Below are 15,368 nucleotides of genomic sequence, written 5' to 3'. Positions count from 1 at the left end.
ACCCACTAGGGTGTTTTAATTTAAACATAAAATTTCTGGAGGTAATAGGGCTTTCAGCCCAAAGGGAATGATTCTGATGACAGAATTCTGGGCCCTGTGAGGGAGGTGAGTGACTTGTTTTTGTGTATAACAACCCAGTGCTCCTAAATCATGTCACATTATTGATTATACCAACAATATTCAGTACCTTTTTACAGGAGGGAGAAAATCTGTTAAATGTCATGTACTGGAAAGACCAAGGCCTTTGAAAGAGCCAGATAAATTGGTTTTTAAATACCTGCCTGGCTGTCTACTAGTCACGTGACCTTGAGTATGAATCCTAAACCCCCAAAATGGTAGTTGCTGCTTCTTAATTTTAAGATGAGGTCATAATAATGCCTTCTATGCAAGATTATTGTGACACCCTGGAATAATGTATGCAAAGCTCCCGAAATGATACCTGGTACACAGTACATGTATACCAAATAAAAACCAATATTATCATGATAATAACGATTCTTTAGTTGGTGGGTTTTTATCCTTTGTAGAACTTGTGATAGTATCTAAAAATTCACATTTCTTTTTCAGTACTCAAAATAGATTTAATTTTTTCTTTTATTTAAAATTTTAAAGTTCTAATATTAAAAATCTTATCCTTGTGAAAGAAAAGGGATTTTTTTAGAGTCTGGTCCTTCAGCCAGAAACACCGTCATCCACTAAGAACTTGTTAGAAATGCAAACACTAGGGCTTCACCCAAGACCTATGAAACTAAAAACTCTGGAAGTTTTAGTCATTCTGTAAAAAATATTCTGGTGCACACTCAAGTTTGAGAACCCCTGCTTCAATAAATCTGGGAAACAGAAAAGGGTAGCATTTATGATCTGTCATCCAAAAATAACCACTTTAAATTCTGAGATTTTTTTTCCAGTCTTTTCTCTGTTCATATGCATATACACTTATATGTGTATTTCTTCTATTCTTTTTCCTATATACCTGTGTATATATTTATGGTGTTTTAAAAAGTTATCATGCTATTTAAGTTTTGTAGCCTTCATTTTGACCTTCAATATTATGTCATGATCATTGCCCCATGTCATTAAATTTTATTTGAAAACACTTTTAATCATATGGCTACATATTATACCATGCTCTGGGTGTCTCATAATTATGAACCATCCCCCAGACATCTGAGTTGTTTCTAGTTGTTCAGAAGGACATAAGCAACACTCAGTTGAAAATCTGTATTCATAAATCATTGTTAATATGAGTGATTATTTCCTCAGCATAAATTTATTACTAGCGTGGAATTACCAGGTCAAACAGTATGAACATTTTTACAACTCTTAATATAAATTGCCAAATTGCTTTTCAGAGAAGAGGTGCTAGTTTGGATTCTAACCAGCAATGTAGGGAAAATGTTTGTCCATTCCTGTAACGCAACCAATGCTGCTGTATTAGTCTGTTCTCACACTGCTATAAAGAAATGCCTTAGACTGGGTAATTTTAAAGAAAAGAGGTTTAATTGGTTCAGAGTTCTGCAGGGCGTATAGGAAGCATGATGCTGGCATCTGCTCGGCTTCTGGGGAGGCCTCAGGAAACTTAAAATCATGGCAGAAGGCAAAGGGGGAGTGAGATGACTCACGTGGTGGGAGCAGGAGCAAGAAAGGAAGTGGGGAGGTGCCCCACACTTTTAAACAACTAGATTTTATGATTACTCGCTGTCACTAGAACAGCACCAGAGGGATGTTGCTAAATCATTCATGAAGGACTATGCTTATGATCCTGCCACCTCACACTAGGCCTCACCTCCGACATTGGGGTTTACAGTTCGACCTGTCACTTGAGCAGGGTTGCGGATCCAAACGATATCATTCTGCCCCTGGCCCCTCCAAATCTCATGTTCTTCTTACGTTGCAAAATTTAATCATGCCTTCCCAACTGTCCCCCAAAGTCTTAACTCATTCCAGCATTAACTCAAAAGTCCAAAGTCTCACCTGAGATGAGGCTGGTCCCTTCCACCTGTGAACTTATAAAATAAAAAATAAGTTTGTTACTTTCAAGATACAATGGAGGTATAGGCATTGGGTAAATACTCCTGTTCCAGTAGGGAGAAATTGGCCAAAGAAAGGGGCTACAGCTCCCATGGAAGTTCAGAACCCAGCATGGCAGTCATTAAATCTTAAGACATCAAAATTATCTCCCTTGACTCCATGTTCCACATTTAGGGCACTCTAATTCAAGAGATGGCCTTCCAAAGCCCTGGATGTCTCCCTGTGGCCTTGCAGTGTTTAGCTCCTGTGACTGCTCTAATGGGCTGGCATTGAGTGCCTGCAGCTTTCCCCGGTGCAGGGTTCAGCTTGTCAGTGGATTTACCATTCTCTGGTCTAGAGGTTGGTGGCCCTCCTCTGATAGCTCCAGTAGGCAGTTCCTCAGTGGAGACTGTGTGTCTGGGCTCCAACCCCATATTTCTCCTTCACACTGCCCTAGTAGAGGTTCTCCGTGAGGGCTCTGCCCCTGCAGCAGGCTTCTGCCTGGACATCCAGGCTTTTCCCTACATTCTCTGAAATCTAGGCAGAGGCTTCCAATCTTCAACTCCTTCACTCTGGGATTTGCCCAAGTCAGTGAATGGTTCTTGGGATCAGGAGCCAGATCCACGAGACTTTTGTCCGTTATGTCCTAACATTACCTGAGCAATAAAAAGGAAATCTGGCAAGGAAAAACAAGATTGCCTCCCACATTTAGAAGAATGTGAAGAAGAAATCCTAAATGAATGCCAGGTTTAAAACATAAATTATTTACTTAACAGCCATTTCAACTTGCAACATAAGGCAACCTTGGAGGTGACTGTTGAGGATGGCACTGTTCTGTTGCTGGTTAATTATATTTATAAGCAACTGAGAGCTCCTTCTATCCCTTCTTAACCTGGACCGCAGATATCAAATGGCCAAGAAGTGCATCAGATGGAAGCAATGTAAAATGCTATTTTTCTTCATTGGCATAAGGACTTCTGGGCCTCTTCACACCAGCACACACTTAAATCAGGTGCTGCTTGTGTTGGAACCATTTGGTAGGGTGGTGATTTTCTCTTTTTAAATCTTTTTTTTTTTTTTTTTTTAATGTAAGTTGTACTATCTTCCCCAACTAGATCCGAAGAGTAACCGTTTATTTTAGTATGTATCTTTAAGCAGCAATGCAATGCATGTATTAAATGTACGGAATGCCTCTTTTAAAAATGTGTTGCTGGAAAGGCCAAGCAGACAGTTCCCGGAATGACAGTGTGGCCTTGCGTTCCCCACAGAATAAATTTGAGAGCTGTCATGAGACATCTCAGCTTACATTGCACTGATGATGCACAGAAAGAAAAGCAACCTCAGACCTAGATTCTCATTCCACTTAGGTTTATAGACCGTCATCTATTACGCAGACAAAAGAGAATGGGCCACAAGCGTGATGTTCACCGCAATAGGCTAAACTTAAATTAAGGGATACTGTTTTGTACCAATTAGTGTGCACCATGTGCTTTGAATTTGTTTTTGACCATTCCCTTTCAATGTATTTGAATCTTTTTTAATTATGAGAATAATCCATACTGTTAACGTGGAATTCTCCAAATCGATAATTAATGTTTATCCTTTGCTCTGCCAGTTAAGCCTCCTGCCCTACCTTAATTTGAGAAAACCAACATTAATATTTCCCTTATTTGAGAAAATCAACCTTAATAACTTAATATTATCCTTTTCTTTTACACATAAACATTTAGTCATATACATATATGGATTTCTTCTGTATTTTTTCAAAAATTGGTTGATAGCAAGCTTAGTAGATCCTCACTGTTTTAATTACAGTTACAGACCTCCCTCCAGGTCAGTGCATACGGGTAACTATTTTAATAACTGAATAGCATTTCATGGTATGGCTATAGCACATTATTCTGCTTATCACCTGGTAATGAAATTTCCGGTTGTTTCCAATGTTTAGTTACTGCAGACACTGTCTATTACAATATGAGCATTTTATAGGCCTTCTGATTATTTTCCACTCAGTAAAGTGTGTTCCTAAAGAAGTGAAAAAGTAGGAACTTTCCAGAGTCAGCCATTTGTCTGTAATCATGCACTGCTATAGTTAGTAGCCTAGCACATCATAATGAGAATTATGGGGACTTACATGTAGAATCTTTGTCTATGTGAGAGTGTCCCTAAATGTAGCTTTTATTTTGTATTGGAGTCATTTGTGGTTAGCTTCCCTGTGAGGATTCGCTGCAGAGAGGAGGTGATCTTTCAGCTGTTATTATGTCCCATCTCGATCCTTTCGGAGCAAATCAATTGCTTGGATTTGGACAAATCTAGTATAGAAATGATGGACTATACCCAATCAGCCACTTTTTTTTAGTTTTACCTTGTTAGACCACAATCTTAGATATTTATGAGTGAATGAGAGAGCGTGGCTTTTGGAGTGCATTAATTTAAAAAAGCTCTCTGTTGTACTGTTTTGAAATTAGGAAGGGAGGGAATGCTACTTTGATGACGTGAAAAATTTGCCCAGATCGCCTCGATTGCTTACTGTGTGATAAATGGTGCTGCTAGCCACATGTTTCAGGATTTTGAATACTCAGGAAGAATTCTTAGAGTGTGATTATGGAAGCAACCAATTTCCATAAGTGAAAATGAGCATGCTTATTAATGGGGCTGCAATTGCCTGTTGCATTCAATCACATTTATAACCAGCAAGGAGAATGAGTGTTTTGCATGATTTAGTGTTTACACAATTGCAGTTGCATGGCAAAGCTTGCTGTAGTAGAGGCTTTGGAAAGAAGCATATGTGGTCGTTTTGCAGGTAATAAAATGGAAAATCCAATTTGCAATTGCAGAATAAGCCTCTGAGTGATATACGATCTTCATAGCAGCATCGGTCAGAGGGTCACTGCTAATCACGGCGCTGCCTGGCTTCCCCAGTGGCCTGCGCCTTCCGACTGAGGAGTGAGCAAAGTGAATCTGTGTCTGGGAGCCAGCCAGCGTGTCTGTAGATGCACCACTTTCTAGCTTATTAGATCCTCTTTGTCACAGTGCTTAATCCTGCTGCCTGATCCTTGTTAGAACACCACCAGAGCGCCGCTCAGCCTTCTAATAAAGGGGATGGGTGAGGGCTCCTAACTCAACGCACTGAAGCGTGCGGCGTCAGGGCGATTGCAGGCTGACTGACAGCGGGGTGAGATGCTTCCTGCATGTTATTACTTAAAAGGGAACCTACCTCCGACAGCTGACAGACGAGCTCTGCCGAGGCAATGGTAACTTGTTGCTAGGCCAATATGAGTCGGGTGTCATCTTTTCACACAATATAATGGCCAGCTTTACTCTAATTATATTAACCCTCTTCTGAAATTGCTTCATCCCCGACTGGTGCAGAGTGAGGCAAGAGAACCCAGAGACAAATCGCTTGCTGGGAGGATTGCAGTGCTACAGAAACAGGTATTGTGTTATCCACCGGTGATATTAAGTTGAAAAACAAAACAAGCATGCCCTATTACAGCAAGTCCCAGTTCTAACTCCAAGCAGGCATTGCTCTGTTTGGCTCGCGCAGTTTCCATCTCTGTCATTTATAATAGTTTCCTCCTTTAAGGTTTGCTACAGACATTATACCTGGGTTTTATGGCTCTTTTTTAAAAAGAAAGAACAACATCAAACAAGAAGCTTTTTTCTTTTCTTTTTTTCCGCAGTGAACCCTAATCATTCTTTTCCATTAGGCTCTAAAGTTCATGTAGCTTTAGGAAGCACTTGTGAATTTAATTTAGTAGCATTGCTTGATACCGAAGTAAGCAAATGAGGGTGGAGAGGGTAACCCAGTCATCTGTCCCCCCCATCCCAGTTAAAATGTGCAGATGAGTTGAAAGTGATATAAGTGAAGATGATCGTGAATAGCCTGTGGTCCTTTCTGTTAACTCTGACTTGCAGACATCACCGTGTGACTCCTTTTCCCTTAAGGGAGTATGTCTAGCTCGCATCCAGCGTCTCCTGTGTGCTCCAGTTAGCAGCCGTCATTAGCAATCTGTGATGCCTCTGGCATCTCCACTGACAGCACCTAAATAGAGACATCACTTGGGATTGACAGATCTCCAGGGGGTTACAGGCTTCAGACAAAAGGGCCCAGAGAACATGGCTGACCTTTCTTGGCATTATTCTCCTTCCATGAGTGGCAGTCAGGGAGCATAGAACTTTAGTACATTATTTTCAGAGGATTACCACTGAAAAGACTGCACGCTTAGTAAGATGCTGTTAATAAGTTAACAAGAGGCTGTGTGCGTTCCAGAGTGGTTTTGCAGGCTGTCAGTAGTAGAACACGAGTGCTCCTTTCCCACAGAAATACGTACCTATTCCTTAAATTCAAGGAGGGGTCTTTAAAACCAGCTTTACTCATAACATACCTCCAGTTTCGGATGATCGGGCAAGGCTTGGGACTCAGCGGAAGGGAGCTTGTGAGGCAGGCTAGAAAAGAAGAGTCTCTTCTCCTCGTTATCCCAAGCAAGTCTTCCCAGGGAAAATTTGAAATAGCTGAGACTTGTATGTGTCATCCTTCCCGGATCCTTTCTCTGCTCCACGTTGTTCTCATGCTCGCCAAGGGCCCTGAAAATATAGTGTGGTGAGAAATGCTCTGTGCCCAAATGTAGCTGACTTCCCTCCTCTTCTCACTCTTCCCAAAGTAAAAAAAAAAGGTGTGTTCCTGCAATCCCTCCTCTGAACCGGATGTTAAAAGCAAAGCAGTTGTGTAAATGATTGAAAACCCTGGACGCTTCTTCAACAGAATAAAATTCTACCAACTAGAAGTTCCGACTATATTTCTCATTAGGATAACCAATTTTGCAGAAGAAGGAAAGATATTTAGGGCAAAATACCCACTAACTAGAAAATCCCCTTAGCTTAGGAATTCATTTCTGTCCTATTCCATAAATACGTAGTTTATACTTTTCATGGCTTTGCATCTTTTTTCTCATCCACTTTGCAATACACACACTCATATATATATATATATTTTTTTTTTTTTTTTTTTTTAGACAGTCTTGCTCTGCTACCCAGGCTGGAGTGCAGTGGTGCCATCTCAGCTGACTGCAACCTCTGCCTCCCGGGTTCATGCAGTTCTCTTGCCTCAGCCTCCCAAGAGGCCGGGACTACAGATGCGCACCACTGCGCCTGGCTAATTTTTGTATTTTTAGCAGAGACTGGGTTTTGCCATGTTGGCCAAACTGCCATGTGGTCTCGAACTCCTGACCTCAAGTGATCCACCCGCCTTGGCCTCCCAAAGTGCTGGGATTATAGGCATCAGCCACCACTCCTGGCCAAGGATACACATTTTTTCCAAACACCTCAAGTTTATTTTTTTCATAGTTGATTCATGCTGATGTCTGTGGGCAGAGATTAGAGGCAGGAAGATGACAAGATGTAAGCATAGGTTGTTTCTCAGGTGAATGTTTTAAGAGAGATATACTGAGCTCCAGCACTGCCGTTCCCAACAGATGAGGGCATTGCTGCACCGTAGTCACTGTTGTCCGGTTTGTAACCCTTTCCCTTACTAGCCCTGCCTCCTAAGCACGATGGACAACATACCATCGTGCACATAAAACACGACATGTCAGAAATAGACTTGTTTTTAAATGGATGGCTTCTTTCCAGGAATGTATATTATATTCATTTTTAGGAAAATGAAAAACTGGAGGAAAAAACCATGAAGGAATTATATGGAAGACAAGATAAATTGAGTGCAGCAAACTAGATTTTAAGAGGAAATAAGAATTATAGAGAAATGTAAACAAGGGATCAGTTTCATTCTTGGGACTCTAAAAACCTCCTCCCTAATTAAAGATAAAAATAAAGATCAATGGCAGCCCCTTGCCAACAAGATCAAACCCAGGTGAGATACTCAGCTAAGCAGAATGCATACCACCCTTGGGTTTTCATTCGCCCTAGGCAGCTTTCTGATTCATGGTTTAGAGAATCAAGCTCACTAATTTCCCAAGTGACTTAATATCTGACTAACGATGTTTAACCATTAAGATGAGGAAATTGACAATATTGATAATCTTGGAGATAATTGAATCTGCTTATTTTTGTACCAAGTGCCAACAAATTATTAGTGGCTTTGGAAAGATGATGAATTTCTCTTGATATTTAGTAGTGTCTATTTTCTTTAAAAAGATTTTGTGAAATTGTAGTCGTTTTTCTTTTCTTTGTTTTTCTGAATAGTTGCAAGTTCATAGAACAAAAAGGAAAGATTCAAAGTATCTATTATATTGTTTAAAGAAGCAATATTGCATTATCTTCCTCATAAAAAATTTCATTTATCCTTTCATTTCCAAAGCTCAGATCAGCTAGGCAATGATTTGCTTTGTGCTGTACTTGCCTCCCAGAATATGTTTTCATTGTCCTGAGTTACCACCTGTGAAAACATAGGCAGTAGAGTCTGGGAACAGCAACAGCACGTAACTTCAGTTGTGTCTCAGCAAGAATCTTTGCTGTGTCTCTAGGTTCAAACAGTGCCAGGCCGTGGACGAGAAGTCTGAAAATTGATTTCCTCAGTAGGACTTTTAGGGACAGACCTTCACGTATATCCCTGCTGCCTCACTTCTCTGTCTCTGCTTCTTGCTTTCATAGGCGAGCGCATTTTAGGAAGTTCTTTCACACATTGCCTTTTCCATTTTTGAATATATCTAAAAGAAGAAAAAAACAGTCAACTGGTCATCAACAGAGGATATCCAGATGAGGGGTGCTTGCTGGCTTTTTTATGCTACCTTCATTAACTCAACCTTATCTAGATTGATATGTAACCTGATGGCCTCTCCAGACACTGTAGAAGGAATATGAGATTGAGCATCAGCTTGAAATCTTCACGCTGGCTTTTTCTGATCTTGGGCATATTAGTTAATTTCCTTAAGTTTCCATTTCTTCACCTATAAAGTAATATTAGTATCTGACCTTCCAGATTGCTGGAGAGTGAAATGAGGAATGATTTTAAAAGGTAATTAGTCTTTATCACTGCCATGTTAATGAGATTCATTTAGGGCTGATTCCGGGATGTGCTTGTGCTCTTATACTTGAGTAACAACAGTTTAACTTGGGTAATATTCCCGTCTTTCTCCATTCATACGCTGTCTTGGTTGGTGAAAAAAGTGGTGTTGATCAGATTGGGCCCAGATCAGTCAGGACAAGGCGTGATGCGTACTGACGTGGTCAAGATAGAATTTCAAATGGTTTTCGTATTATCAGTTCTCTTAATCTTGAACAAGTCATTTTTGTCTCTGCAGCAAATACCTCCTTCCCTCTGCTCTGCTTTCCTTTTCCATCTGTCTTCTTTCTTCTTTCCTTTGTACTTAATTTCTTGAGCCAAGATACTGTCATGACTGCGTACCTGTGATGACTTGGGTTAAGAAATTTAAAGGACATCAAATGACCCAAGAGGTACTTAGGGTTTGATTTAGGGTACTTAGGCTGTGATTACTGAGAAGGACTTCTTAGACCTGGTCTGTATTGGATGAAGTGAACTTCACTTTTTTTCTTTTTTTTTTTTTTTCCCCAGGAAACTTGGATTTAACTGGCCAGAAGCAGGTATTCAAAGCAGAGAACAATCCTTGGGTGACCCCCATTGCAGACCAGTTCCAGCTTGGCGTGTCCCATGTTTTTGAGTATATCCGTTCTGAGACATACAAATAGTAAGTAGACTCTGATTTTCTGAAATAGTAGACTGTGATTTTATAGTATTTATAATTATGCCTTTAAAAATATTATGTGACAGTATCCTATTGGTGGCAGTTAACACTTAGCATTTTAAAATGTTTTATTAAAAACTGCATGTCAGCCAGGTGTGGTGTGGTTCACACCTGTAATCCTAGCATTTGGGGAAGTCGAGACTGGAGGATTGCTTGAGCCCAGGAGTTTGAGACCAGCCTGGGCAACATAGCAAGACCCCATCTCTACAAAAGAAAAAGAAATTATCCAGGCATGGTAGTGCATGCTTGTCATTGTAGCTATTCTGGAGGCTGAGTTGGGAGGATCACTTGAGCCCAGGAGATTGAGGCTGCACAGAGCCGTGGACATGCCCTGCCCTGCCCTCGAGCCTGGATGAGAGAGCAAGACCCTTTCTCAAAAGAAAAAGACACAAACAAGAAAAAACAGCATGTGGTCATTGTCTCTATTTGTAAATTGTTTTTTATTGATATTTTCAAGGAGATTTTTACCGATTTTCTTTAGAGAATTTTTGAGGTATTAAATTAGTTGAATATTCATGGCACTAAGGAAATTCACCATTCAGATCAGAACATATTTTTTTCTTCTGTGAATGCAAAGAATTACAAGTGTTCTGAACAAAATTGTTAAGCAGTTTATTTATAAAATCAGTAGAGAGTACTAGCAATGCGTCATTCTATTATAGAGAAGCTTTTACTCTAGTGAGATAATCTCTTAGAGAAAAGGAAAAGGCAGGAGAGGAAGCGGAATCTGCCAGCTTAAAGTCACAGCATCAAAATACCTCCAGTCCTCACTCTAGGTGAAAGGAGTCTCTGCAAAACTGTCCCAAAAACCTCACCATTCTTGCTTCTTTCTTCCTTCATGTCTCAAGGTTGAAAGGAATTCTGCCACTTCCACGTGCTTCTGTTGTTATATGTACCATCATTATTTTCCTACCTTATCCCAGCCCCCAGCTGCAAAACAGTCATTTATCACATACTTGCCTGACCCCATATGCTGAGATCTAGTATAATTTTAAGCATATACAAAAAAGACAAAAACATCCCTAGTCAAATGTAATCTGTTTTTGTGTCTGACATCAACTTTTAAAATTTATTTTTTAATTAATTTTTTTTTTTTTTTTAAGAGACAGGGTCTCACTGTATTGCTGGGCTAGAGTGCAGTGGCACAATCACAGCTCACTGCAGCCTCAAACACCTGGGCTGAAGCAATCATTCCACTTCAGCCTTCCAAGTAGCTGGGACTACAGGAGCATACCACCGTGCCCAGCTAATTTTTTTAATTTTTTGCAGAGGCGGGGTCTCCCTGTGTTGCCCAGGCTGGTCTCAAACTCCTGGTGTCAAGCAATCTTGGTTTCATCTTCCGAAGTGCTGGGATTACGGTCATGAGCCACCATGCCCAGCCTGGCACCAACTTTTGAGAATTTAACATCCCAGCTATTGGAAGAAAGCTAGAAGATTGCTAAAGGTCACATTTAGTTAAGAGTTTCTTTTCTTTTCTTTTTTTTTTTTTTGTGTCAGAAATATGTCCCACACTCAAGAAAACCCTCTGAATCTGTGCCAGGCCAGTGGGTCAGGATTGATTGGCAGGGCAGAGCCTGTTCCCAGAAATGGCTAGCTGCATTTCTGCAGTCGTGTAGCCTGAGCGCCATGCTCCTGGTCAGACATTTAGCACTTGCTGTGGCCATGTTTGCACCAGACAGAAACAGGGAAGACAAGCTGTAAAGAATAATGGCCGGTCTGAGCATCGTGGCTCACGCCTGCAACCCCAACACTTTGGGAAGCCAAGGCGGGTGGATCACTTGAGGTCAGGAGTTTGAGATCAGCCTGGCCAACATGGTGAAACTAAAAATACAAAAATTAGCCGGGCATGGTGGAGGGGTGCCTGTAATCCTAGCTACCCAGGAGGCTGAGGCACAAGGATCACTTGAGCCAGGGAGGCAGAGGTTGCAGTGAGCTGAGATCGTGCCACTGCACTCCAGCCTGGTCGACAGAGCAAGATTCCATCCCTAAAAAAAGAAAAGAAAAAAGAACAATGGCCATAAAATGAAATACACTAAAATTGCCAAAATGATACCGTATCCTCCTATATAAAAGCAACGTAAAGCGTGGTTTAGATTATTTTAGACAATACTATGACACAGTATAAGTCTAAAGGCTTGCCTTAAGGATAAAATGAGATAGGTATAGGATATGTATTAATTGTTTCATAAGCCATGTAGATATGTACAGTTATTACAGATACAGTTTTTAAAAAATACGAATATAGCTCACCCTTAGAAATTAGTTAATTATGAAAATGTGTGAAAATATAGTCACACATTAGTAGATGATTGTTTATCTTGTTCCTTTTAAATTGTTAATCATTGCTCTCATGAGTTTTAGATGGGGCTCTAATTTTTTTCTTGGTAAACAGGAAGCTATTTAGAGCTTGGTTTGTACGGTATCTTGAAAAAAGTCATTCTGTATATGATAGTATACAGGAAAATGCATGAACAAACTCCTAGCCGTCTGGAATTAGAGGAAATTCTCTGTTTATTATTCTGGTTAACAATTTTTAATTTTCCATAGATCAGTTTATAATTTACAGAGGATGAGAATACATTGCATATGAAAGTGCTTTTAATTTTAAAAGATTAAATTGTGAGTTTATGGATTTTGTATTACCTCAAAGTAATTATTAGGCAATTAATTACCATTCTGCATTGTTACAGACTATTGTAACTTATTTGAATGTGGTTAGGATTCTGGATAAATGAGAGGTATCTATAATATAATTGGTATATCTGTTTTTATGTCTGTTATTAGCATCCTATTTTGGGGGGTTGGCATAGTCTAAGCACTGTGTCTGCTAACTTTTTCTGTTTCATTCCCTCATGGAGCCTTGGATTACCTTTTATGCAGTTAAGTCAACATTAAAAAGCTTCAGTAGGCTGGGTGTGGTGGCTCATGCCTATGATCCCAGCACTTTGGGGTGAACTGTGGGGTGATTCACCATGAGGAGGGTGAATCACTTGAGGCCAGGAGTTCAAGACCAGCCTTGCCAACATGGTGAAACCCTATTTCTACTCAAAATACAAAAATTAGCCGAGTGTGGTGATGGGTGCCTGTAATCCCAGCTACTTGGGAGGCTGAGGCAGGAGAATCGCTTGAACCTGGGAGGTGGAGGTTGCAGTGAGTTGAGATAGATGGCGCCACTACACTCCAGCCTGGGTGACGTAGTGAAACTGTGTTTAAAAAAAAAAAAAAAAAAAAAAGAAGAAGCTTCAGTAAGCACAGGAGAGCCATTGCCCCCTTTCCACGGGGACCAGCAGGTTCCATAATGGCTGCTTTTAGGGGCATCTACATAATCCTCTGCTGGGAGGTCACAAGGTACATGAGCTGTGCTAGGGCAGGGTCCTGCTGTGAGTTCTCTTCTCTCCTCCTTGGGAAGGAGAAGAGGGTTGGTTACTTTGTGTATTTCAATTTTTTTGTCCTTCTCTCATTCTCCTGTAGCAGCTGTCGTCACCCCTTTGTCAAACATACTAGCCCAAAATATGGACTGTTAGCTGATAAGACAATAAGTCAAACTCTTAGTCATTAAAAAAAACAAAAAAAACCCGCACAAAAATGCCGCTGTTGTGTTTCACCAGATTAACACACACTGATTTTCAAAATTAACGGCCTCCTTTATATGAATAGATCTGTATTATATTAAGTATATCCTCATATAATTAGAACCCAACTCAACTCTTTGTTTGAAGCAGCCATTTCATAATTAGGGGATTTTTAGTATCCTAGCCGAAAAATATTATGCGAATTAACAGGTATTTGGCTACTTTTTAAAAACGTTTTATATGTGGCAGCCTTCGGGGGAGGCAGTTTATTGATGATACTCATAGTTTTTTTAAAAAAGCAAATTTCACATTCATTGCCTTAGTTTTTGATCTTCTAGTCTAAAACTTATTATAGTTCCTAATTTTCACTTCTTTGTCTCTGTTGTTTAAGCTGCATACTTCCCCTTTATTAAAAAGAATCCTTACTTAGATATTTATCAGTGTCTGTGTGTTGCGAATGTGTATTTGTCTGTCTATCTTTAAACTACCATGAAAGCATACTTTTGGTTTTGGCCCTTAAAATGCCTGCGAACCTCCTCCTCCCTCCCCCACCCCAACCCCTTTTTTCTAACCGATTAACCCATTACCTAAATGAGAGGAATAAAGAACTAAAAAACTCACCGGAATGTTTTCTTTTCATTCACGTCTGTGATCGGCATTCACGGTGACCTTCCTCCGAGCACATCCTCAGGTTCTTCTGAGTCTAGGGCAGAGAAGATGGATGATCTGATTTATAGGCTCTAATGGACTCCAAGAGGAGACATGGATGCTTGAAACAAAACAATGAATTCATTGTGTCAGCAGAATTAAAATACTTGGAGATGACTTAGCTTCATGAAGACGGGAACTTGTTCCATTAGGCAGGAGGGGTGTGGCTGGTAGGATGGTGAGGTATAGGTCTTCAGAGATTGCTCTTTGGAGTAACATTTTGGGCATTAATCATGGCCCCTTCAGCATGTCTCAGGTGGAAGCTGCTCTCTGTTCATCTTTCATGCCTTCCACAGGGGAACGTGTTGGCTGGTGTCATTGAGTTGCCGGTTAACATAAAGTGATATGCTTGGTTGGGTCGTTGAAGCTCACATCTTCCACGCTGCACTGTGTTTTTAACCTGTTGCTGAGTTATACAATTACCTGTTAACTCTTTATGTGATGGTGGTTGTCTCTTCGACCTCTTTTATTTCTTTGAAGCAGAATTATGATAGAATACTCAACACTTAAGTCTCCAGGAGGTAGATTTTTTTTTTTTTTTTTCCTCCTAGGAGAGGCATTCAGGTTGAAGTCAGCACCCTTGACAAGATTCTTTGTGATGTGAAAGGGGGTGACTCACACTTTGCACATTTCCATCAAGGAACATGGATAGCAACTGCAAGCCATTTTAAAAGCTGACAGGTTAACTCTTGTCAACAAGTTAACAAAAGAGGTTTGACAAATGTTAGGGTGAAAATGCATCCGTTGAAAGAGGTATTTGGCAAACAGGTGTCATCATGAAAACTGCAGTTTGCCAAGCATAGTAGTCCTGAAGCCTCATTTCCAGCATGGCATCACTCACAACATGCTTCCTCGTCATTCTGCCTGTCTTTTTCACCTTTCTTTTCTCTCTCCGGAGAAGTTCCCCACTCATCTGTTTTTTGCATATTCTGTTTTTTTAACCTTAAATGAAAGACCAGCCATACTATTATTCATAATAGTTAACAGAAACATTTTAACACAGCAGTCTTTGGTGAATGGTAGGAAACCATGAAATAAAAGCTGAGAATTCCTCTTTATTAGAAATCTAGCCAAATAAATCATCCTGTTTGATTTATAAGGAAGCATTGTTCTGGCTGTTGGTTATTGTTTTTCACGTTGTTTTACTTGTGGAATTAAAGCTAAGTAATGTTTTATTTTTCTTCTGCATTCTGTGCAAACCTGTTACAAGCTATAATGGACATACATGGGCTTTACTAAACAACTACTATATCCTCTAGTGACTGCTGAGTCAGTGGCCTAGAAATTCTTTAAATAACTTCACTGATACAACCCTTCCACCACAAGGCTAGGGTATTTCAAACCTAATAGGTGAGCC

The 15,368-nt window shown here is 40.2% G+C and overlaps 1 protein-coding gene across 1 annotated transcript in view; it reads left to right on the top strand.

Moving 5' to 3' along the window:
* The window catches only part of RSU1 (Ras suppressor protein 1), a 224,852-nt gene that overhangs the window by 106,810 nt on the left and 102,674 nt on the right, over positions 1-15,368 (top strand). The window contains exon 8 of the mRNA XM_032163998.2: positions 9,542-9,674. Within this exon, the coding sequence (XP_032019889.1) occupies positions 9,542-9,674 (133 nt within the window). The remainder of the gene's footprint in view (positions 1-9,541; positions 9,675-15,368) is intronic.

The sequence above is a fragment of the Hylobates moloch genome, unplaced genomic scaffold (genome assembly GCF_009828535.3).
Source record: "Hylobates moloch isolate HMO894 unplaced genomic scaffold, HMol_V3 SCAFFOLD_2, whole genome shotgun sequence".
Classification (NCBI taxonomy): domain Eukaryota; kingdom Metazoa; phylum Chordata; class Mammalia; order Primates; family Hylobatidae; genus Hylobates; species Hylobates moloch.
This window is presented reverse-complemented; position numbering and strand designations above follow the sequence as displayed.